The sequence below is a fragment of the Kogia breviceps genome, chromosome 8, assembly GCF_026419965.1.
Source record: "Kogia breviceps isolate mKogBre1 chromosome 8, mKogBre1 haplotype 1, whole genome shotgun sequence".
Classification (NCBI taxonomy): domain Eukaryota; kingdom Metazoa; phylum Chordata; class Mammalia; order Artiodactyla; family Physeteridae; genus Kogia; species Kogia breviceps.
Genome location: NC_081317.1, coordinates 23,859,555 through 23,885,873, shown reverse-complemented (window position 1 = coordinate 23,885,873; position 26,319 = coordinate 23,859,555). Strand labels below are relative to the sequence as shown.

At 49.0% G+C, this 26,319-nt stretch overlaps 1 protein-coding gene across 5 annotated transcripts in view; it reads right to left on the bottom strand.

Annotated features, from left to right (window-relative positions):
- Positions 1-25,294, bottom strand: part of EPB41L4B (erythrocyte membrane protein band 4.1 like 4B) — a 145,999-nt gene extending 120,705 nt beyond the window's left edge. For all 5 annotated transcript variants that reach the window (XM_067040993.1, XM_067040990.1, XM_067040991.1 and 2 more), the window contains exon 1: positions 24,992-25,294. In XM_067040993.1, coding sequence (XP_066897094.1) covers positions 24,992-25,294 — 303 coding nt within the window. The remainder of the gene's footprint in view (positions 1-24,991) is intronic.
- Positions 25,295-26,319: the final 1,025 nt, after the last annotated feature.

The window sequence follows — 26,319 nt, the reverse complement described above, 5'->3', positions numbered from 1 at the left end:
ACACACAGAGAACAAGAGTGCACACAGAAAAGGCCATCTGAAGACAGAGGGAGAAGGTGCAGCAAGAGAGCGTCCATCTAGAAGCCAAGGAGAGAGGCCTCAGAGGACACTGACTCTGCCGGCATCTTGATCTTGGAATTCCAGCCTCCAGAACTGTGAGAAGACAAACTTCTGTTGTCGAAGCCCCCTAGACCACGGTCCTTTGTTACGGCATCCTGATCTGACTAGTACCAGGAGGATCACAGCTTCAAGTTAGGACCAGTTCTGAATCTGGGCTCCACCACTCAGAGCCAGCATGACCCCCACTAAGCCCCCTAACCTTCCCGAGCTTGTTAACCTTTCCAAGCCTGTTTCTGGCCTGTGAAATGGACATACCACAGCACGCATCCCACCAAGCAATGGCGAGGGGGGGACGAAAACATACGCAGAGGACCCCATCCAGCATGGTTCACGGCTGTGCCTAGGACCTTGGGCCAAGCCCTGGGAACTTCCCACCATGTCCCTCTAGGGATCCAGAGCCTGTGCCGGGTGGTGGCCCACAGACACTCTGCATGGCTCTCCCGGGGAGCTGATGGTGAGACATGTCCCCAACAGCCTGGATACTCCTCGAGCCACAGCCCAGTCTTAGATCTCAAATTCCTCAAGTCCCACCCCTGGTTGGGATTCCATAAGGATGAACAATGAACACAGCTAGCAAATTAGCCTGCATTTTAGCACTTTTAGTGATCACACCAACTGCTAAGGCACAGAATTTCAGGGCTTAATTTACTTGGCTCTGTGTGCATAGAAGATTTTCAAAAAAGGTTAGTGAGTGGAAAAACACATAAAACTTTTAACCTTGTCTCTGGTGAGCTTGGCTGTTAGGGTCATAAAACTATAACTGAGGCACCACCGTCCACGCACCTGATGGAGGGGTATACAAACAAAGCTGTCTTTTTATAGGTGGCCTTTGATTTTTTTCATTCTTTTCTCTCTTTTTCCTTTGGTGAGTCAGTAGTCTTTAAAAAGTCTCCTGCCAGAAGAAGGCAGAGAATAACACATTCAGAAGAAGAAAAGGAGGGTGAGATGCCTACAGCCTCTCCATAGGTTTGGATCTGTAGAGACAGCATCGTCAAGATTATTTCCCTGAGGTATGTGGTTTGTGGTTAGTGTGAGCTACAGTGGGAAGAATCTCGACTGCAAGTTCACCACACAGAATGTGAGCCTTTCCCTACTCATGAACTAAAGAGAAAATGTTCCAATCATATATGCATTTTCAAAAGCAACAGCTGAGGACTTCCCTGGTGGCACAGTGGTTAAGAATCCACCTCCCAATGCAGGAGACACGGGTTCGAGCCATGGTCAGGGAAGGGAAGATCCCACGTGCCGCGGAGCAACTAAGCCCGTGCACCACAACTACTGAGCCTGTTCCCTAGAGCCCGCGAGCCACAACTACCAAGCCCATGTGCCACAACTACTGAAGCCTGTGTGCCTAGAGCCTGTGCTCTGCAACAAGAGAAGCCACCGCAGTGAGAAGCCCGCGCACTGCAACGAAGAGTAGCTCCCGCTCGCCGCAACTAGAGAAAGCCTGCGCGCAGCAACGAAGACCCAATGCAGTCAAAATAAATAAATAAATAAATTTATTAAAAGAAAAAAAAGCAACAGCTGAATACCAAGCAAGGTAAAAGCATTAACTAGTATTTTGGAAGGTTACTTTAAAGTAGAAGACACAAATAGGAAATTATTTACAGAACTAAACACCTAGGTACAAATGTAGTAACTCCTCATCATTTCCAACTGCTATGGATTGGTCATAAGCTAACCCCAACTTCCCCCATTTCAAGCAGAACTAATCCGCCTGTGATGGCTTCACACACAAGAGACCTCAGCTCCCCAGGACTTCAAATCCATCTCAAAAGGTATTCCTACAAGACTGCCTCTAATCCAGGCATTGAACCCCAACCCCCATACCTTCTCAGGGACCTAGGGAATGTAAAAGAAGGAGGAAACTCTGTATGGGGTTATGCAGGTGCCACCCATTCCAGGGGGTTCCTGCTGGATGGTGCACACAAGTGAATGGGGGTCAGTCACCACACAGATCTAGTCAACTACTTGGAATTCAGACTGTTATCAGACTTCCAGTTTTTCAAGAAAGCTGCAAAATTTGAATTTCCTTATGTGAAATGTGGGAATTTTTTAAAGCCTTGTATGGACCTCTAGTCTACTTTCTAATTGGAACATGACATACGCAGACAAAACTGCACAGGTCACACGTGTACAACTCTAGGAATTATCAGCAGTGACCATAGCGATGCAACCACCACCCAGGTCAAAACACAGAAAGTTCCCAGCCTCCTGGAAGTCCGTGTGCCTCTTCCTAATTTCCCTCCCTCCCTCCCTCCCTCCTTAAGGGGCTACAGATTGTCTGCGCCTGTCTTGAAGTTCTAGGTGTAAACGGAGCATGTTCTCTTTTACAGCCAGGTGGGACATGCGGCTGGTGTCCCTCCACTCCACAGATCTTGATGGCTAAACAAAAGCATGCAAGTGGCACTTCACAGCCCTAAGTGGCTGGGAAATGAGGCCCAAGTGAATGCGCCTTTGTGGATTCACTCACAGCTGAGAAAGACCTGGGCTCACTGGAGGAGGAGTCTATAAGAAGCACCACGTGTGGGTGGAGTGGGACGGTCAAAGTCACAAAAGGGGAGGGTCTGTTCCCGAAGCAAAAGGACAGAGGACAAAAGGACAGGGGAGGTGGCAGGTGCCCAGGGAGGAAGCCAAAGTTCACAGCCACCAACAAGGCAAAAAGTAAGCATGTCTGGAGAGCCCACAGCCGGGGGCAACTGGAACCAGCCTCAGTGCCCACCGAGATGGCATTTTCCCCAGAGGACACCAAACGGGCTGAATTCCTGGCAGGAGGAGAAATCAACGAAGATTACCCAGTGCGCTCTTTCTTTTAAGACTCTTTTTCAGGGTCAAGTTCGTAAATGCGAAGTAAACATAATAGTATAGTAAACACCTGTCACTCAGCCTTAACAATGATCAACATTCTATGTCATCTTTTCCTCTACTCCTTCCTTCCCCCGCCCTCCATTAATTTTCTCACACTTCTTTTGCGGGGATGGTGGTACATTTACTTACATCTAAATGTGCAAATCTGAGCTGTTCCCTTCTGACAGATGGCAACATTTGTGTAACCCACACCCCTGTACCATTCAGCACATTCCTCTCGCCCCAGATCCTGGGTGCCCCTTCCCAGTCAATCCCTGGCCGTCCCCACTCCCTCAGAAGCAACACCTATTCTGAATTGTTTCTTCCCCAGATTAAGTCTGGCCAGTCTGAAACCGCACAGAAATGGAATCATCCAGAGGGTACTTTTTTTTTTAATAGTAATCTTTTATTTATTTATTTATTTATTTATTTATTTATGGCTGTGTTGGTTCTTCGTTTCTGTGCGAGGGCTTTCTCTAGTTGCTGCGAGCAGGGGCCACTCTTCATCGGGGTGCGCGGGCCTCTCACTATCGCGGCCTCTCTTGTTGCGGAGCACAGGCTCCAGACGCGCAGGCTCAGTAGTTGTGGCTCACGGGCCCAGCTGCTCTGCGGCATGTGGGATCTTCCCAGACCAGGGCTTGAACCCATGTCCCCTGAATTAGCACGCAGACTCTCAACCGCTGCGCCGTCAGGGACGCCCCAGAGGGTACTCCTTTGTGTAAAGCTTACTTCACTAGACATAATGCCCGTGAATACAGAAAGATGAGTTTTGTTTTGTTTTGTTTTGTTTTGTTTTGTTTGCTGTATGCAGGCCTCTCACTGTTGTGGCCTCTCCCATTGCGGAGCACAGGCTCTGGACACGCAGGCTCAGAGGCCATGGCTCACGGGCCCAGCCGCTCCGCGGCACGTGGGATCTTCCCGGACCGGGGCACGAACCCATGTCCCCTGCATTGGCAGGCGGACTCTCAACCACTGCGCCACCAGGGAAGCCCGAAAGATGAGTTTTAAAATTCACTTTGGGCCACACAGTATAGACATGTCTTCATCACCCTTCTCATGCCATCTTCTGTGGATAAACTATAAAGCTTCGAGACAAACGTTTGAGATAAAAATAACCTGCACTGGGATTCAGAGCCATGGTGTTCAATGAATTACTCAAACCCTGCTTTCCTCCCTGGGTCCCATGTTCCAGATACCAGTTTCTGCACCTAAAATGTGCAGCCACAGCCATCCCAGAGCTCTGGCCTGCAGTGTCCTCTGAGAAGCAGGGTGGACCACTGGGGTTTTTTTTTTTCCTGTCTCTTGTCCTGGCTCTTCCTCCTTAAGTGAGAAAACTGGGTAAACGTGAGTAAAAGCAGGTAAAACCTGCAGCTTTCTCTGCCAATGCAAAAGACACATCTTCTCACTAAATAGCAGTTACCTGAGGAAAGAGATGCATCCTTGACTCAGTCTTATATCCACCTGGCCCCAAGTGTGGTTCTGTGCCAACAGGAGGCCCCCAATAAATGCCCATGTTTCTTGTTATTCACTCTTCCTTAAAGATATCAAGGCCACCCAGGTTTGGGAGGCAACAGAGCAGAGGGGCCAGAGCTCAGGCTGCCTTCCTTTGCTCACGTATACAATGGTGACAAGGGACCCTAGCACCTGTGCTCGGGGACTGTGTGGGCTGACCCAGCCCAGAGCCTGGCCGAGAACAAGCCTCTACAAGTCTATGGCTGGCAGCATCTGTGCCTCTCTGTCTTGGCCTCACAGCTGGCCCCATGGATGTGACTTGCACTGAAACTCTTACCACACTCCTCTCCAGGTGTCTGTCCCACTGGGCCCTCACACTGGCCTCAACTCAAATACAACCAGGAGTGAATCCAGGCTTTATGGCACCTTAAAGTTTATACCCATTTGGCGGTCCTCTTAAAGAAACAAAATGCAAAAAAAAAAAAAAAAAAAAAAAACCTTACATTTGCAAACTTTAAAAAAACCAAGGACCCAACAAGCACAGTACTAGGGCCCCTTTTCACTGCCCCTCCACCCCCAGGTTCTCAACCCCGCCAACCTGCCGTGCACAAAATGGGGGGGATCACAGCTTGGCTTCCCATCTATCCCACTCCTACATCCTGCCACCAAATCCACTGGGTTCCATGTCCTCAGACTCCATTGCATCCACCCCTCTGTCCATGGCCAGCACCACCCTAGTTCAGACCTGCAATACAGCTAACAGCCTTAGTCTGACTGTCTACCTTCAATCACCTCAGAGCCAAACTCCAAGCGTCCAGTGGTCCTAGCCTCCCTTCCCGTCTCCCCCGCTTCAGCATTCCCTGAGCTGCATTCTGTTTCCCAGACACATCTTCCTTGTGCCCTCCTCAGTAAGGCTGGTCACGCCATTCTTCCACCTGGATTGTCAATCCTCCGTCACTCAATGTCATAATCAACGCCGCGGACACCTCCCCGAAGCCCTCCCCGATGGAAATCCACCTCTCCCTCCAACGAACCCCTGCAAGGCTTCGGCTGTCGGGCTCTGATGGTGCCCAAGCCATTCTGCCTGCGATGCAGGCGATCTGAGAAGCAAAATGAGGCAGCAGAGCTCCCAAGGCTCAAAAGAGCAAATACACCTTTCTGGGCTCAGCCACCTTCCCAGCCAGATGGGGACGATGGCACTGCACTGCTGAGCAGTTAAGGACCACGGCAAGGATCAAGGGAGATGAAGACTGAGAACGCACGTGAAGACCCCACGTTCTCAGCAGGATATCAAAACCTGTGGCCAACCGTGGTTCTGTCACGAGCCATAAATTCCCAGTGATGGGCCTTCTCACACCACAGCCATTTCAGACGCTCCTATACAGGGAACAGCTGCTCCCTAGGCTGCGAAGATAAGATTTCTCCTTCCCCTGGCAAGGTCCAGATTGCCCCGAGCTTTTCTTCAAATATAAGAGGTAGTAGAGTGTAAAGATTAAGAACACGTTTTACCACAATTAAAAAAAAAAAAAAAAAGCATACAGAGCCTGATCGAATTTTTGTTGAAAGAAACTTCTTTATCCATCCTTAGCAAAAAGGTGGTAGGGACACCACCAAAATGTTATGAAGTGGTGATGTCTTACTGGAGGTATTATATGATTTTGATTTTGTACGTTTTAATCGATAATTCCTAAAAATTCTAAAATAAATAGGTATGCTTTAATTTTTTAAAAAAGTACAGGGCTTCCCTGGTGGCACAGTGGTTAAGAACCCGCCTGGCAATGCAGGGGACACAGGTTCAAGCCCTGGTCTGGGAAGATCCCACAGGCCACGGAGCAACTAAGCCTGTGCACCACAACTACTGAGCCTGCGCTCTAGAGCCCACGAGCCACAACTACTGAAGTCCACGTGCCCAGTGCTCTGCAATAAGAGAAGCCACCGCAGTGAGAAGCCCACGCACCGCAACCAAGAGTAGCCCCAGCTCACTGCAACTAGAGAAAGCCCACGCACAGCAACAAAGACCCAAAGCAGCCAAAGATAAATAAATAAATTCAAAAATATAAATAAAATTTTTTAAAAGTACAGAACTAGTATGACAGCATAACATTTCTTTTTTATAAAACCAATATTTTTCTCATCGTTTTTCCCTCTTCTTCCTATTCAAACAACTAGGCTGCTCTATTCTCACTGCTCCAGGAAAGGTATGTTATAATCAAAACCAGAAAATTAAGATTAAAAAAACAAATATGAAGACCATGGATGCTGGAATCACACTTCCCAGGTCCACCACGTTCTAGTGGCAAGGCCATGGAGGGGACATTAAACTGTCCTGCACCTGTTTCCTCATCTGTGCAACAGGGCAGTGGCTACCTTGTAAACTTTTTGTGAGAATTAACTGAGTTTAAGTATACGAGAAGCGCTCAGAACTATGTCTGGCACATAGTAAGTTCCACTTTTGTAAGAAATCTTCTAGTTGGGATCCACTCTACCTTTCAGGAGTTCTTAAGACTCATTCCTCAACATTTCAATGATCCTGGAACATTAGCTGGCTTCCGATACTGGACCTCTGACACTAGTGAGAAATCTGTAACAAAACTGACCACTCCAACTAAGCCAAGAAGGTTCACTGTAGAATCCACCCCCTCCCCCACTAATTCTGTTCTGCAGTCCTTGTGGGGTACCTCTGGAGGTTTCTGCTCCTGGAGCTGCATCATAGTTTGTTCTTTTGCTGTAGATTAATTCTGTCTTGAATTTTGTTTTTGTCCTTCAAATTCTACTTCATAGGTTAAGCTTATACCTCTAATCTCTAAAGATCAAGGTCAAGAGCAGGAAGAGCAGACACCAGCAGGACAGCAGAGGGACCAAGAGCATTTAAGTGCTGTGTGTGCTCTAGCATGTTGCTTAACCTCTCTGTGCCTCAATCTCTTTATCTGTATGATGAGGATGTTAACAGGAACTATCTAATGCATAGGGTTGTGAGGAGTCAATGAGTTAAGCCACTAAAGTGCTTAAATCATAATGTAAATGGTTTATATATTTTGAAAACATTATGCCGTGTGAAAGCCAGACACAAAAGGCCACACATTCTATATGATCCCACTTACCTGAAATATCTCGAGTTGGCAAATCCAGACACAGAAAACAGATTAGTGGTTGCCAGAGGCTGGGAAGAGGGGAGAACGGAGAATGACTGCTTAATGGATCCAGGGGTCACGGAAAACGCTCTGGAGCTAGAGAGTAATGATGGTTGCCTAACACTGTGAATGTACGAAATGGTTTAACTTTGTTGTTATTTGTATTTCACCAAAAGAAAAAGAAAAACATCTGCAAAACAAGAAGTCAGTAATGTTATTTAGTACTCAAATTACTACATGAATAACTACTATGACATGAAATGTACTAGGTCCCATGCAAGGCACGATTACCTGCAGCTTCCCAGGCAGGAGAGGGAATACGACACAGGAGAAGCAGGGTGGGTGGGAGGGGCGGGGGCCCAGGACAAGCTTCACAAACGTGGTCGCGTCTGAGATGGGTCCTCAAAGACGACTGGACTCTTACGAGATAGAGAATCAGCCAAGAACAAAGGGAATACACAGCAAAGGTACACAGGTGAGAAGTGGAGTGTGAGGAGTGAGGGGGCGGCAGCTCGAGCACCACTAGGGTGACAGCCCTGGGGAAGAACTGGGGAGAAGTGAACTTAGAGCCCGAAAAGGGCTTCAGGTGTGGTCCTGTCATTTACTAGCTGTGGGACACTGGGCAGAAACCTTGCTGCTGAACTTTCGATAAAACGGGAATGCACACGATGCTCTCCAAGAGGTGCTACGAGTAGGATTACATTAAGCCACGAAAGGCGAAAGCTCCATCTCAACCTAAAACACTACCCAAACGTGAAGAACGTGACCCTGCAGAGCACTGGTTCGCCAACGTGGCTGCACGTGGCACCACATTCTGATGACGGGAGCCCTCCCCCCGTGCCCAGTGATCCTGGTGTAGAGTCGCAGGTGTGCGCTGGCGGAGCCAGGAAGTAAAGCAACGACGAGGTGAAGGCTGGAACGTGATACACAGCCCACCTGAGTATCCAGACGATGTGGAGGCCTGGAACCATGGCGGGGCGGGGGGGGGGGGGGGAGCGTCTTTTAACCTTGACATCCTTAGCACGCTGACACTGGGCTACCAAGGCAAAGCTGGGGGCCAGGAGATGTGCAGGACAATTCAAGGACAATCCCACACCCCACATCAAATGAGCTCCTTAGAGGCAGGGCCCACATCTTTGTTCATTTCATATTCCTCGCATGGTGCCTTACACAACACTAGATGATCTCTCTGTTTCTGTATTTTGATCTTGCGTTTTGCTGTGTTTTCGTTCTGTGTTGTTTTAAAATTTTTACTTTATATTGCAGTACAGCTGATTTACAATGTTTTGTTAGTTTCAGGTGTACAGCAAAGTGATTTAGTTATACATATATCTGTTCTTTTTCAGATTCTACTTCCCACATAGGTTATTACAGAGTATTGAGTAGAGTTCCCCGTGCTATACAGTAGGTCCTTGTTGATTATCTATTTTACATATAGTAGTGTGAATATGTTAATCCCAAACTCCTAATTTATCCCTCCCCCCCTTCCCCCACAGGTAACCATAAGTTTGTTTTCTAAGTCTGAGTCTGTTTCGTAAATAAGTTCATTTGTATCAGTTTTATTGCTGTTTTTAATGAGTAAATGAAATAGCTGCAATAAAACAGGTCTTGGCAGTAAAACAGAATGATCTGCTGCTCTCTGGAAAACTCATCTATGTGGAAGTGCTCATCCCCTGAAGTGAGTTAATAAGATAAATGACACGTTACAGTAATCCAAGTACAGGTAAATTCTTCTTTTCCTTTCAGAAGACAGCATGTAATTTTTGCATTTTTCTTCAGAAGCCTCTTTAATGAAGAGGAGTTATCTGCCACAGCTTTTAGAGCAAAGCTAAAAGCTTCTGGACTTCAAAGCAAAATACATCCTATGTAGAATACTGAAGCATCCTGAACAGACACTTTTGACCTTGAATTCCCCGCTCTCCCATTGAAACATCCCACATCCAGATCCTCTCTTCTCACTCTCTCCCTCGAATACCCACGGGATCTGCCACTGCCAGCCTGTGTGTGAGAACTGGGGCCAGTCCCAAGCCAGCCTGGGCCCCTCCCTGGACTCTGACCGGCCACTGTCGCTGCCACCAAATACAGACTGCAACTCACTGGGCAGGTGGCTTGGGCCCCAGCAAACAGGAGCAATCAAAGGACTACAGCCAGAGAAATGCTGTGGAAGGGGCTGCCAGAGTGCACTGCGGGTTAATGACTAACCCGCAGGAGGCTTTATAGTGTATTGGGCTTCCCTAGCCATTTCACCGGCAGGCAATGTTGCTTCTGGGCCAGGGGAGAACCACGGCTTGCTTCCGGAAGAGGGAGGGGGGCCTCGGAGAGGCGAACAGGCCTGCTGCTGTCACTGGGCCACTGAGAGCAGGAGACAGGAGGGCTGCGTGCAGGAAACTGCGCTTATTACATGCTAATTACTGCTCATTTGCCTCAGGTGAGCGGCAGCTGGCTGCATGTTCCCAGGCAGGTAGAAAAGACCTGCCATCCCAGAATGAGGATCTGGACCATGAGGCTTTCAAGCGCTCCTTTAGGGGTAAAACTCAGTGGTCCCGCTGCCCTACCGCCTGCCCCGTCTCCCTTCTCTCTGCAGTGTTCACGGACTCTGCTCCTTAACATGTCTGCTGGCACCTCTGGCCAGGAGATGGATGGAAAGGGCTCACTAGGGGCCTACGGGAGAATGTAAAGGAACCCAAACAGGAGTAAGCTACAGAAAAAGAGAATCTCAAGGTCAAGGGAGACACTCAAAACTACAGTCATGGAGCTGATGAAGAAACAGAAGAAAAAGAAAAGACACTCTTTTAATCAAATCTACTGAAAACATTCCAACGATGAGGAATCTGGACCTTTTCAAAAAAGCAACATCAATGAAAGCTAGGAGGATAACAGGGCTCACAGGCAGGGGCTGAACAAGGAGAAGGACTCTTGGAAGTATTACTTCCAGCCTCAGTGCCTTTGCACGTGCTGACCTGGCCATGAGGAAAGTTGTTCACCACTTGTCCTCAGAACTCGAAGCTTTCTCTCTGAAATCTTCTGGTTGCCCATTTTCCCCTCCCAGTCCTCCCACCTTAGCCCTTCCTTTAAGCTTATTTAAAACTCCCTAGGACACTTTTCACACCAGGTGTAATGACCTGTCTCCCCTCAAGCTTCTCTGAGGGCAAGGAACTTATCTTATTGTTCTCTGTGTGTCCTGAGTCAGATGCTTTAAATAATGCCTGTACCAACTGTACTCCAAGGTAACCCAATGTTGAGGATGCCATCAAGGAAATCCAGAGAGTGGGAAACTCTAGGACAGATGGCCCAGCTTCTTCAACAAATAAATGGGGAAAAAGGAGGGGAGAAGGGAAAACTCTAGACTGAGAGCTTTAGAGAAATTGTGGGACAGGGAAAAATGAGATAATGTTGGTCAAAGGACACAAACTTTCAGTTTTAAGATAAGTAAGTTCTGGGGATCTAAATGACAGCGTGATGATGATAGTTCATTATAATGTAGAGTATCCTTGAAATCTGCTAAGATACACATATGAAGAAATGGTGACTGGCGAGATGACAGATATGTTAATTAGCTCAATGCACAGTAACCATTTTGCAATGCAAACATATATCAAATCACCATGCTTTATGCCTCAAATATATACCATTTTTATTTGTGAATTATGCCTCAATAGGGCAAGGAAAAACAACATTAAAAAAAATTCTTAAAGAGCTTTAGATAGAATATCAACCAAAAACAATGAAAGGACCTTGTGACAACCAAATAAGAAAGTCTGAACACTGACTATATGTCTGAAACTAAAAAACAATTGTTAATTATTTTTAGGTGTTTTTTTTAACGGTTTTTATTCATCAATTTGATAATATGGTGTATCACATTGATTGATTTGCATACATTGAAGAATCCTTGCATCTCTGGGATAAATCCCACTTGATCATGGTGTATGATCCTTTCAATGTGTTGTTGGATTCTGTTTGCTAGTATTTTGTTGAGGATTATTGCATCTATATTCATCAGTAATACTGGTCTGTAATTTTCTTTTTTTGTAGTATCTTTGTCTGGTTTTGGTATCAGGGTGATGATGGTGGCCTCATAAAATAAGTTTGAGAGTGTTCCTCCCTCTGCAATTTTTTGGAAGAGTTGAGAAGGATGGGTGTTAGCTGTACTCTAAATGTTTGATAGAATTCACCTGTGAAGCCATCTTTTCCTGGAGTTTTGTTTGTCGGAAGATTTGTGGTTTTTTTGTTTTTTTTTTTTGCGGTACACAGGCCTCTCACCGTCATGGCCTCTCTGTTGCGGAGCACACGCTCCGGACGCGCAGGCTCAGCGGCCATGGCTCATGGGCCCAGCCGCTCCGCAGCATGTGGGATCCTCCTGGACCCGGGCACAAACCCGCGTCCCCTGCATCGGCAGGCGGATTCTCAACCACTGCGCCACCAGGGAAGCCCTATCGGAATATTTTAAATCACAGTTTCAGTTTCATTCCTTGTGATTGGTCTGTTCATATTTTCTATTTCTTCCTGGTTTGGTCTTGGAAGGTTGTGCATTTCTAAGAATTTGTCCATTTCTTCCACATTGTCCATTTTATTGGCATAGAGTTGCTTGTAGCAGTCTCTTAGGATGCTTTGTATTTCTGCAGTGTCTGTTGTAACTTCTCCTTTTTCATTTCTAATTTTATTGATCTGAGTCCTCTCCCTCTTTTTCTTGATGAGTCTGGCTAATGGTTCATCAATTTTGTTTATCTTCTCAAAGAACCAGCTTTTAGTTTTCTTGATCTTTGCTATTGTTTTCTTTGTTTCTATTTCATTTATTTCTGCTCTGATCTTTATGATTTCTTTCCTTCTGCTAACTTTGGATTTTGTTTGTTCTTCTTTCTCTAGTTCCTTTAGGTGTAAGGTTAGATTGTTTGAGATTTTTCTTGTTTCGTGAGGTAGACTTGTATAGCTATAGACCTCCCTCTTAGAACCGCTTATGCTGCATCCCATAGGTATTGGATCGTCGTATTTTCATTGTCATTTGTCTCTAGGTAGTTTTTGATTTCCTCTTTGATTTCTTCAGTGATCTTTTAGTTATTTAGTAACGTATTTAGCGTCCACGTGTTTGTGTTTTTTACGTTTTATTCTGCTGTAATTCATTTCTAATCTCATAGCGGTGTGGTCAGAAAAGATGCTTGATATGATTTCAATTTTCTTAAATTTACTGAGGCTTGATTTGTGACCCAAGATGTGATCTATCCTGGAGAATGTTTCGTGCGCACTTGAGAAGAAAGTGTAATCTGCTGTTTTTGGATGGAATGTCCTATAAATATCAATTAACTCCATCTGGTCTATTGTGTCATTTAAAGCTTCTGTTTCCTTATTTATTTTCATTTTAGATGATCTGTCCATTGGTGTAAGTGAGGTGTTAAAGTCCCCCACTATTATTGTGTTACTGTCGATTTCCTCTTTTATAGCTGTTAGTAATTGCCTTATGTATTGAGGTGCTCCTATGTTGGGTACATATATATTTATAATTGTTATATCTTCTTCTTGGATTGATCCCTTGATCATTATGTAGTGTCCTTCCTGTCTCTTGTAACATTCTTTATTTTAAAGTCTATTTTATCTGATATGAGTATTGCTACTCCAGCTTTTGATTTCCATTTGCATGGAATATCTTTTTCCATCCCCTCACTTTCAGTCTGTATGTGTCCCTAGGTCTGAAGTGGGTTTCCTGTAGACAGCATATATATGGGTCTTGTTTTTGTATCCATTCAGCAAGCCTGTATCTTGTGGTTGGAGCATTTAATCCATTCATATTTAAGGTAATTATCGATATGTATGTTCCTATTACCATTTTCTTAATTGTTTTGGGTTTGTTTTTGTAGGTCCTTTTCTTGTGTTTCCCACTTAGAGAAGTTCCTTTAGCATTTGTTGTAGAGCTGGTTTGGTGGTGCTGAATTCTCTTAGCTTTTGCTTGTCTGTAAAGCTTTTGATTTCACCATCGAATCTGAATGAGATCCTTGCCAGGTAGAGTCATCTTGGTTGTAGGTTCTTCCCTTTCATCACTTTAAGTATATCATGCCACTCCCTTCTGGCTTGTAGAATTTCTGCTGAGAAATCAGCTGTTAACCTTATGGGAGTTCCCTTGTATGTTATTTGTCGTTTTTTCCTTGCTGTTTTCAATAATTTTTCTTTGTCTTTAATTTTTGCCAATTTGATTACTATGTGTCTCGGTGTGTTTCTCCTTGGATTTATCCTGTATGGGACTCGCTGCGCTTCCTGGACTTGGGTGGCTATTTCCTTTCCCACGTTAGGGAAGTTTTCAACTATTATCTCTTCAAATATTTTCTCTGGTCCTTTCTCTCTCTCTTCTCCTTCTGAGACCCCTATAATGTGAATGTTGTTGTGTTTAATGTTGTCCCAGAGGTCTCTTAGGCTGTCTTCATTGCTTTTCATTCTTTTTTCTTTATTCTGTTCCACAGCAGTGAATTCCACCATTCTGTCTTCCAGGTCACTTATCCATTCTTCTGCCTCAGTTATTCTGTTATTGATTCCTTCTAGTGTAGTTTTCATTTCAGTTATTGTATTGTTCATCTCTGTTTGTTTGTTCTTTAATTCTTCTAGGTCTTTGTTAAACATTTCTTGCATCTTCTCAATCTTTGCCTCCATTCTTTTTCCGAGGTCCTGGATCATCTTCACTATCATTATTCTGAATTCTTTTTCTGGAAGGTTGCCTATCTCCACTTCCTTTAGTTGTTTTTCTGGGGTTTTATCTTGTTTCTTCACCTGGTATATAGCCCTCTGCCTTTTCATCTTGTCTATCTTTCTGTGAATGTGGTTTTTGTTCCACAGGCTGCAGGATTGTAGTTCTTCTTGCTTCTGCTGTCTGCCCTCTCTAGGTGTTTTAATAATATTGTGGGGCTTCCCTGGTGGCGCAGTGGTTGAGAATCCGCCTGCCTATGCAGGGGTCATGGGTTCGTGCCCCGGTCCGGGAAGATCCCACATGCCGCGGAGCAGCTGGGCCCGTGAGCCATGGCCGCTGAGCCTGCGCGTCCGGAGCCTGTGCTCCGCAACGGGAGAGGCCACAACAGTGAGAGGCCCGCGTACCACAAAAAAATAAATAAATAAATAAATAAAATAAATAAATAAAAATAATATTGTGACTATTTTAAAAAACACAGCCCTTATCTTTTAGATAATTGGGACTTTGTTTTGGACTTTGTTTTAAAAGAATTGGGAAGTAACAAGAGGTGAAGATATAGATGAAAAGAGAGGGGCCACATTAATAAAAGATGAAGCTTAACAATGGATACTTGGATTATGTTCATTATATGATGGGTACTTAGGGTTCTCTGTGCTTTTGACTGCATTTAAAATTTCAATTAATAAAAACTGGGAAAAAAGTAGGCAGAATTGAATGAATACCATAGATCCTGTAACTGCTCACCAAAAGCCACCAGCAGCAACAGACCAGCTCATTCACAGGGAAATGGAAAACAAAACATTAATTCCTGCTTAGTGAGGAAAGGCCCACAAGGGGGACTTACAGAGAAGTATTCTCCTTTGTTCCACTGAGGTGACCTCAGAAGAGGAAGTGGGTATAGGAGACAATCTCATCAAGGCCAGCAGGCAGTGAGCTGAATGTGATGAGAAAAATACAACGCAACTAAAAAACAAGCAAACATCATAGAACAAGGCATACCAGGAGGAAATACGTTCATGGTTCATAACACAGACAAAGATATACTCCACCTCATCAACGACTGGGGAAAAGTGAAGACCACAATGAGTTCCCACTAACTCCCACAAGACTGCTAAAATAAAACAGAAAAGCTGTCCAATGCCAAGGGCTGAAAAACGGGTTAGCAGATGCTTTTATGTGCAGCTGGGACTCTGGAGAAAACAATTTCGCATGATCTTAAAAGGTCCTGCCCGCCACCCTCCCAGCCACTGGTACACACCCAGTAGAGATGCTTGCTAGCATATGTGCACCAGGAAGACCAATTCCAGAAAGTTCAAAGCAGCATTTTTTTTCTAACAGCTCCAAACTGAAAACATCCCAAATGTCCACCGACAAAGGATAACTATATTCCAGTATATTCATGCAGCGCAGCAAGAACTACAGTTACCTCATCAATATGGATGAATCTCTCACAGACACAGTATTGAGTGAAAAATCCATTTACTATAAAGTTCACTAACATGCAGGACTAACAATAATTATTTAGGGAAACACACATATGAGGCAAACTCATCAAAAAAGGGATGAGAGACAAATATCAGGAGAGCAGGAGGGAGGGGAAGGTCATTGGGGAGGAGCATGGGGGGGGCCATTAACAGCACTGGTGATGCTCTTTGTTCTTAAGCTGGGTGGTGGGTACCCGGATGTTATTATTATTGTTTTAAAACTAGTCATGTTTATTATTTTTCTTTAAAACTAGTCATGTTACAGATACTCTTTTGTATTTGTATTTCGTCATTAAAAGATGTAAAGAATGACTGGTCAGAGGACTTGCCAACACTGAACAACTCAGACAAAAGACCAGACAACTGGGAGGATGAGTCCAGGGACTTCCCTGGTGGTCCAGTGGCTAAGACTCTGCGTTCCCAACGCAGGGGGCCCAGGTTCGATCCCTGGTCGGGAAACTAGATCCTTCCCGCGTGCCACAACTAAGAGTCGTGTGCTGCAACGAAGATCCCAAGCGCTGCAACTAAGAAAGACCTGGCACAGCCAAAATAAATAAAATAAAATAAAATGAGTCCCAGGTGAGCGGGTGCCAGAATGCCAAGAACAAAACCCCCAAGGAGAGGGCTGGGGACGTCCAGGTCTCTGACGGCAGTGCCACTGGTGAATGGGCAAGGCCCGGATGTGCAGAAAAGTCTGAAACTTGGATGAATGGGTCAACAAAATGTGGCATATCCATTCACTGGAATACTACTCAGCCTTATAAAGGAAGGAAATTCTGATACACGTTACCACATGGGTGGACCTTGAAGACGTTACGCTAAGTGAAAGAAGCCAGACACAAAGAAACAAGGACTCTATGATTCCACTTATAGGAGGTACTAAGAGTAGTCAAATTCATAGAGACAGAAAGCAGACTAGAGGTTACCAGGGGCTACAGGGAGAGAGGAATGGGGACCTCATGTTTAGTGGGCACTGAGTTTTAATGTGAGATGATGAAAACATTCTGGGGCTGGATAGTGGTGATGGTTGCATATCAATGTCAATGTACTCAATGCCAATGAACTGTACACCTAAAAATGGTAAATTTTATGCTACTTACATATTACCACAATTTTTTAAAATCCGTAACTCAAGGAAGGTGCAGCTGAGCAAGCAAACTGGTAGGATAAAGGAGAGGTGCCATCAGGCCTACGGCAACCCCCTTGAGCACACGTAAGGTAGGACACGGATAATGACAGCATTCAGACGGGAAACGGGCATGGAAGAGACACCACAGAGCCGAGGGATGCCGACCCTGCAGGCACCCGGGGAGCCTGCCAGTCCACGTCCTCCCAGCCGGGCCAGCTGCCTGGGCAATTTCACCCTGGGACAAGGCTCAGTGCTGGGAAACAAAGATGCTCCGGATGATGCCACCGGTGGCACAGGGCCCTGGGGAGGGTCACCCTCCGGGTCTCAACTTCAAGAAGGAAATTCTGGGCACTCAGCCAACTATGACTTTGGGGGAAAGAACCTGCAAAAATTGCTGAGAAATGGTAGACAGAACCCAAATGCCAGAGATGCTGAAAAGCAAGAAGTTTCAGGAAAGACAGGGTGGTTTATGGCATGAAAGTCTGACCCATCAAATTACAAAGGATTCTGACCTTCCCCAGGAGTCCCAAGGAGCACACCCTTCAAACAGGAAGGCCAGGTGTGCACCACATGGGCTGGGGGAAGAGCACTGGAGGACGAGTCAGGAAACCTAGACTCAATTCTGGCTCCACCACGCTTATAGCTGGCCCAGGACCAACTGCTCCCTGAGACTATTATCCCGGATGGTGGCAATTAAGAGAAGTAACACAGATTCTGAGAGCCTGCGGGGGTAGGCATGCCTAACAGGTAAGATACCAGGTATATCAACCTTCAACCCCAAGAGACAGGTAGAGACAGGTATTACTACACACACACACACACACACACACACACACACACACACACACACACAGAGAATGAGGGGTTAATTTAAGTAATCCAGAATAAGCACAACAAGAGGGCACCAAACTGGGTGAGAAGTATGTCTGGAAGGCTCGGATAGGAGGAAGAAAATTTTTAAAAATTTAAAAAGGATACACAAGGATGCACGCCATGTTTATAAACATGTATGCAAAAGCACAAAGATTGAAGGAAGCTGCAAAACCAACCAGTTGCTATGCAGCAGGATGGGAATATGTAAAACGCTTTTCTCTGTGATAATTTTAGTGTTGTTCTATTAAACACATTTAAAAAATGTAGCCTACTTCCAGCCTCAGTGTTGAAGAACTATGGGCCTCAAACCAGAATGCACTCTGGGCGAAACTACACTCGCTGAATATGAGTACAGATGTGAATCCGATGTCGGGAAACCCCAAGTGTCCTGGAAAGGAGGACACCCTTCTGAGGCTCAGGGTCCCCACCCACCTCGGGGCCTCTGGGGCAGGCTCAGAACCCCGCCGCTCCCACCCCTGCATGCCCAGTCCTGGGTCAGAGGACACAAACCATCCCCCCGCAGACTATCCAAGCTCGAAGCTAGAGTCTGCCTTTGCTCTGTGACGGGCAAGTTTCTTACCCAGCCTGTTAAGCCCTGATTCTCCCCCTCACAAATCAGGACTAAAAACAGTAACCACCAAAAGAGGTTCTGTGAGGGTCCAACAAAACAGTCACTTAAGCAATTAGCACAGGACCGACACACAGTGGCCCCTGGCTCTTACTAGCCTGAGACCCTCCTCTGTGCTTTACAGGTTCCTCACTTACTCCTTCGAGACTCAGGGACATAGCTGGAGCTCATAATCCTCCCGGACCCCAAGGAGCCCCAAGTCCAGCAAGCGGGGTTTTCTGGCTCCATCCTCCATGCGTCTGCACCTGCTGTCTCCTCTGCCCCAACGCCTCTAGCCAAATCTAACAGCTGAACTCCCAGGCAACCTTCGGGACAACTCGATGTCATTTTGGGCATCAAACCTTCCCCAAATCCACTCCACAGTTCAATCGCTCACCCCCGTACTACCTCATGTGGGGTTCCGAATTATCTAGCATATTTACACTGTCTCCCCTTCTAGACTGGGACTCTCTCCTACCTCCTGTTCCCCTCCCGAACGCTTCATGCAGGGTAAATGCTCAACAAGTCTATGCCGACTGAAGAAAACAAGTGGGCAAACAAAAACATTTTGGAAAACAAAAATAAACCAGAAATTAAAATCAAGTGCGACTAGTGAGATACATCCAGCTGCAGAGAGAAGCCAAAGAGGCTGCAGAAGGAGATGAAGGGGCCCTAGGGTAGAGGGGGCACACCTGGGATGCTGCAAGATCACCCACCTGCCTCTGCCAGATCAGCCCCAGCTGGTAACAGAGCCTGGGCATCCCTGGGCAGGCGAGAGTGGTCACCACCCCAAAGCAGATGTTCAGAACACAAGCCCTCAGATGCAAGGGGACTCTGTGGCCCCATCAACAGGACATTAACCTGCCAGAGAGCAGAGGTGATTGGTGGGGAAGGGCTCCAAGGACGGGGAGCCCTCTTCTTAGCCAGGCCGTAGGTGGCACACAGCTCAGACGGCCACAGGGGGCTCCCCGCCCCAGCTAAGGTCCCAGGGACTATAAAGGGGGGGGAGAACGGTCCCACCCTAAAGGGACACAAACTTGGGGTCTAGGTCCCGATTCATTTGTGCTGAAGGGGTGGGGAAAGAGACTTTACTTTCATCAACCCATATAAAGTCGTCACTTAAAATAACATTCATATCTAAAAACAAAGAGAAATGTACAGATGGACACACACACACACACACCACAATTTTAAAAGTGGTTATTATCTCTGATGAGATTTTAGATCGTTTTAACTTCTCTTGCTTCTCTATATTTTCTAATCTTTCTGCGGCCAACATGTCCTCCTGTGAAATGCAAGTGGGGGAGGAAAGCACATGCCAACCTGAAGAAAAACACCAAGATGAATCAGCAGCTGACCCTGCCCGCAGGCAGCTGCCACGGGCCCGAGGAGGAAACCCAAGTGCAAAGAACCGGATTCCTGCAGGAGAAACGCTCCAGGCAGCGTGGAGGAGGCTGGCAACAGGACTCAGGCAGCGGAGAAGGACTGGACACGTGTTTTGAGGACAAACTGTGGGCGGAGGATTTCTGTGGTGAAGGAGTGGATTTTTTTCTAAGTCCCTAGGCAAGAATGTAAGGGAAAGTTCTACCTCCCCATGCCCCCGCCCCCAACCTTTTGCTCTTTCAGAATTAAACAGACCTGTGCCTTCATCCACCACAGGGCACTAGCGACAGAATTCAATAAGATTATGCACGTGAAAGTGCTCAGCAAGTTAATATTTGTTCAATCCTGCCCCAGCGCAGGGTCATGTTACTGGCACTGGAGAAGCTGGCAGACTCCCCCTCCCTGCATATTAACACCAACAATCCAGCAAGTGGGGAACCAGAGTTAGAGATAGCATCTCTATCCCACTTGGGAAGGATGTTCACCACCCACCTCTCTTGCGTACTCCCCTCCTTCGCCAGCAGCCCTCCTTTTAAAACAAAGGTATTTTTAAAAAAATACACATCTCTATGACCCACACAGTTATCCAAAGCTCCCCACGGTCTCATTCACGGTCTGGGGCGGGCGGTGGGGAGATGGGGACAGGGTAAGCCCTGAAAGGCCACCTTGAGCCAACACCTTCCCTCAGGAGCAGGAAAAAGCAAGCCACCCAGAGGTCTGGGATAAGGCAGGGTGTCCATGGCAGCCAGAACCTTGGGAGAGAATGGAAATGAGGAGTTGCCTTCTCCTATTTCCTAGGGCCTTATGTACTTCCCCATTTCTTCCCACCATTGAGGGTGAAGATACCCCTGCCCTCCAAGCTACAGTCCACTACTCAGTCCCCCCACATTCAATCAAACCCCACCCCTGGCCCTGCCAAATGGCACTGGGCTCTGTTTAGACTTCCTGGCACCGATTTTTTTTTTGGGGGGGGCACACCGCACATGTTGCGGGATCTTAGCTCCCCGACCAGATCGAACCGGGTCCCCTGGCAGTAAAAACACGGAGTCCTAACCACTGGACCACTGGGGAATTCCCAGCCTTTTTTTTTTTTCTTTAATGTTCATTTCTAGAAAACTTCCCAATCACTTTTCACAGGCCAAAGAGGAGGCACTGAGATGTGTATAAGATTACAACCTACTAGCAACCCTTCAGCACCCTGCTGTTTCCTGAGGCTTTTCATACCCTTTTTGTCATGTAATCATCCCTTTTTTTTTTTTTTTTTTTTTTTTTTTTGCGGTACGCGGGCCTCTCACTGTTGTGGCCTCTCCGGCTGCGGAGAGCAGGCTCCGGACGCGCAGGCTCAGCGGCCATGGCTCACGGGCCCAGCTGCTCCGCGGCATGTGGGATCTTCCCGGATCGGGGCACGAACCCGCGCCCCCTGCATCAGCAGGCGGGCTCCCAACCACTGCGCCACCAGGGAAGCCCAAATCATCCCATTTCAAAGACCAGAAAATCGAGATTCAAGTAGCCCAGGGCTGCACAGCCCAGCTGCCAAGACTCAAACATGCATCTTCCTGCCCTGAAACTCTCGGTGCTTGCTCTGTACCATACAAGTCACTGCGGAACTCCAGGGACAGTGAAAGCAACTACACCAAATAAAATACTGGCCAACGGTCTGTGCCCTCCAAGGCATGGGGGCAGGGGCTGCTAACCAGCCAGCCACACACCCTCCCGGCTTTCCACACAGAGCTGCTGGAAAACTGCGCACGCAGGGGAGGGGGGCGACGGGGCTGAGCAACAGCCGCGCAAGCAAAAGCGATGCCAGGGCTTTAGTCAACAGAGAGCTAATATGAGTCAACAGTGGGTACCGCTGCCAAGCACACTGATGGGATCTTCAGCTGCATTAATAGAAGGGGAGAGTCTCAGGCAGGCCGAGGGAGTCCTGCCTGCTCTGACCAGACCACACCTGAGGGCTGGGCAGGGCAGGGCTGGGCTGGGCTACGGACACAGGGGCACCTTCCAAGGCGGCGCCAGGGTTTCTGAAGAGGAGTGGCTCAGGGTGGCATTCTGGTCTGTAGGGCGGAAGCTGGGCTTGGACAGCAAGCCCACTCCAGACTGCACATTACCGATGGATTTTTTTTTTAAAAAAAGACCTGACTATCCACAGAAAAAGTTAAGAACACACAGGCATGCCAGGGGATGAGGCCCACCACCTGGGGGAGGGGTCCCAGGCCCTGTCATTTGCTTCCTCCTTTGTTATATATAACAGCTGGGTCGTGGCTTGACCCGAGAAGTGGCCCTAACACAACAGGTAATCTAAAACTGGGGAGTTCCCTGGTGGTACAATGGTTAGGACTCGGGCTTTCACTGCAGTGGACCCGGGTTCAAACCCGGGTTCAATCCCTGGTCGGGGAACTAAGATCCTACAAGCCGCTCAGTGTGACCAAAAAATAAATTTAAAAAAAAATTTTTAATGCACAAGGGACACTGGATTTGACATCCTAGAGCCTCAAGTGTCAAAGTCTCTGGGAAGTCCTCCCAATTCATCCACCAGCACCCTGTCCGGTGAGCCTGTCGTATCACTCAGCATCACTTAATAAAAAGACGCTCTGCTACACGTGTTTTCCCAAGAGCCTCAAGGCCACCTCTCATTCACCTTTGGGTCCACAGCCCAGCATTTGGCACACTGGAGACGCCCAATAAATGGTGACAACTGAAAACCGAGGTGCCCCAGCACGATCTCAGTGAGGGTATTGTGTTCGAGGCAATTCTGGAACATAGGCATCCTGACTAGGGCTAATAAAATGGCTTATGACAATGCATAACCACTGTTAGTATACTGAGGGACGAATTCTTGACGCTACCACCACCAGAGGGTTTTAATTACAAAAGAGTTATAGTTAGCCTGGCAAGTGTGCTTTGTGCCCGTGCAAGTGACTGGAGACAGACAATCCAGCTTAGGGTGATGGCGGTCAAAGGTAAATCCTGTGCGCCATGCAGCAAAGCAACCCCGGGGCCCAGGAAGCAGTAAAAATCCAGGAACGCAGGAGACCAGAATAATGACCAGTGGGACTAAATGCCCAAAAGGACAGCATAAAAAGTGAGCTTGGCGAAACAGGCTGAGAAGGAGCGCACACGATACAGATTCATGGGGAGCTGGCCGCCTGGAGCTCACCTTGTAACTCTGAGAATTAAATACAGGAACTAAGACTCTGATCTGGGAAGATGAGCATAGGAGACTGTGTGATGCAGTTCTAATGCCTGATAAATCTTTAAATCGATGAGCCGTGCTCACTGTTTATTCTTCTCCATCTTTCCTCCCCAAGCAAGGGCTCACATGACAAAAGCCAGCGTTTGCTCTGGATTTGCCTTTGGTCGGCGTATATATACATACGCGTGTCTGTATAAATAAAATTGGGAGTTCACTAAATAACATCTTAAAGCATCAAAAAATCTGCCATTATAAGAAAACCTGGTGAATTCTTTTGTCAAGTAGCCTTTAATAAAGTGAAAAAACCTCTTAGGATGCAAAATCCCCCTCCCCTCACACTGGGCCAGGGTTCCACCAGCTGTGGTTAAGTCAGCATTCCCGTCCCAACCTGTTCATTTGGATACCTGTTTGGGTCTATTCACTACGCATGCATCTTACTGGGTTTGCATTTTTCATCCCAGAAACACCGCTTAAGCCTGTCGCACAAACCTGACAGAGCAATACATTTTATAAACGAATCATCCCCGGGGAACAGACAAGAAAACCATCAGCAATGAGCGTTGTCAAAGTTCCAAACCAGAGCATTCCTTTCCCAGATCCGAGATGCAGAATACGCCACATCCTCTCCACACACCAGCTGCCTGCTCCAGAAGCAACACACTCACCTCACCACTGGCTGCACCCCCGCCCCTCCCGGCCCCTTCAGGCCTCCTCTCCCAGCTGAATAAAAGCTGGAGAGACCCGTCTTGGGGAAGCAGTAACATTTTAATACTACTGTAAAGACAACTGCTCTAAGCACTGGAATGTTGGCTCCTTTTCCATGAATAAAAAGGCCCCCAAAGGGTATTATCATAACAAAATGATATCCTATGGACAGCACCAGGAACCACAAAAATAAAATCGCCATAAACTGATACTGTCTCAAAATTAAACCTACACAAGGAAACGTTAAACCCCAGGCCAGGCAGGCTCTCACTTTCCCATCTAAAACCCTTACAATAGTCCCAGTTCTCTCATGACGTCCAATTTCCCCCACCCGAGGAGGCCCAAATGCTTTCTTTCGAAGTCCCGGTATGTTATTTTTTTCCCTTGAAACCCTCGAGATGCTCTGTAACATTCATCTAAAGCTCAATCGTTGCTGTGTCCTCGGTCACACCCAAAGATTCCCAAAGGCACCGTCTGCCGCAGCGCCGGGTGCACAGCAGGCGCCCCACTAATGTGCGGATTTGATTTGATCAGATCTGGCCCCTTCGGCTAGAAAGACACATTGGTAGCCAGACGCCCAGGCGGAGACAGCAGCGCCAGCCTAGCTCTCTGCCGGAGGGGGCGGGGTGCAACCACCTGTGGGCGGGTGGCCGGGGCTCAGGCCGCGGCGCAGCTGCCCTGGAGCGCCTCCGCGGCTCCACGCACAGACCCCGGGTAAAGTCCGGCGCCCCAGGCCCGAGAGCACCCCGGGGCTGACTCCCAGCGCCCCAGCAGGGGGGTCTGCCGGTGCAAAGTTGGCCTGGTCCGCGAGAATCCATTCTAGAGTTAGCTCCCAAGTCGCCCGGCCGCCTGTGAGGCAGCGAGCCAGAGGGGCTCTTTAGGATGGGACCGGGGTGGGGTGGGGGGTGGGGGCGGGGTGGAGCACCGAGATGGGAACAGAAGAGAGAAGTGGTCCCCCAACTCGCTCCCAAACTTGGGTCACCTGCCGGCCAGCAGGCGAGGGGGATTTTCCGCCTTGCCGTCCCACCAAGGCCTGGTGGCGAGTTTGTCGGGGCAAGCGGGCCGCCCCATGGCAGCCCCGCATTGCTTTGAGATTTTCTAACCAATAATCCAGCACCGAGAAGGCCGATGCAGGAACCTGGGGGATAGAAGGGGAACACCAGTCACCCGAGCCAGGGGGCGGGGACTTGGGACTCGGGGGCGCGGGCCAGGGATGGGGCCCCGGAAGAGAGCAGGACGGGGTGGCCCGAGAGGGAACCAGAACTAGGAGTGCTCGCAAAAGGGGGAGGGGATTCCGGAGAGGTACAAGGGGAGCGCCCCAGATGGAAGCATCGGGGGAAGGGAGCGGCCCCAAGGGCCGCGGGGTGCCAGTGTCCCGGACCGGCTCCGTCACTCACCGGCAGGTCCACGCTCACTTCGGTCCCGTCGAGCAGGAAGACGCGGCAGTAGAGGGTGGCCTTGGAGGCCCCGGCGGCGGAGATGTGCACGGCCGCGCAGCCCATGAGCAGGGGCCCGCCGCCGGCCGGGAACACGCTGCCCCCGGGCGCGGCGGGCAGCGTGGACACGGCGGCGGCGGCCGGGCCCCCCCGCGGACCCCCGTCGCGCTCGTCCCCCAGGCCGGCGGCCCCGCGCCCTGCCGCGCCCCGCGCGTAGCGCTGCATGGAGCGGCGGCCAAAGGTCCGGCGCAGGAACCGCAGCATCCTGGCTGGGGGCGTCCCCTGCCTCCGCCCCCTGCGCCGCCGCCGCTGCGCCGCCGCCCAGGAGCGCCCCGCGACGCCGTCAGTGCAGGCGGCCGCCCGCGCCGCCTCCCGCCGGCTGCGGACCGGGGCTCGCTCCCGCCGAGGACGAGGCCGCGCTTCGGCTGCCTGCGGGGCGCGCCGGCCCGGCCAGCGCCGGCTGCGAGTGGCCGCGGGCGGGAGGGCGCGCTCGGGGCGGCCCGGGAGCCGTCCCGCCGCCGCCTCCGCCACCACGCGCCCTGCCGGGCCGGCGGCCTGCGCTCGCCGCCAAGGGGCCGCTCCCGACTGCCGGCCGCGGGCGGCCCGAGGACTGGGAGGGCGCGGGGGGCGCGGGGGCGGGCTGCGGGCTGCTCCCGCGCCGCGCGCCGGCCGAGGGCCAGCCGGAGCAGGGCGCCTGCGTGCTCCTGGCGCGCTCGCTCCCACTCGCCGCGCCCAGGCCCGAGGCGGCCCAGCGGAGGAGCGCCCACTCCCCAGGCGCCTTTTCCTGCGCCCGCAGCCCCCCGCCTCCCACCTGGGAGGCTGCACCTATAGCCGCCGCCTCCGCCGCCACCGCCGCCACCGCCGCTACCGCCGCCGGGACTGCAGCACGCCCTCCTCCCTCGGGGCTGCGCCGGGTATTTGCAAACCGGGTCTGTGCTGCCCCCTGCCGGCCCGAGCGCCCCCTGCTGCTGTAGGTGTGCTCACGTGTGTACACGTAGGTGAGCACACACGTGTTTCCGGCGCCGCCAGCCCTGAAGACGCCGGAGAGTCTCCCCTTGCCTAGTTAGGAAAACTGGCTGCATGCCCTCGGGGGAACCTTGCCTGGGAGGCCGGAGAGAGAAGTGCATTAAGCGAAGGCCCTACCAGGCCTTCACTTTCCCCTTCTGGAAAAGGCTAGGGGTGAACTAGGTAATCTACCAGGTCGCTGCTACTTAAAGTACTGTCAGTTTAAGATCTCAGAGCTGGAAGGGCCGTTTCAATGGGCTCATTCCAAATAAGGAAATTGAGGC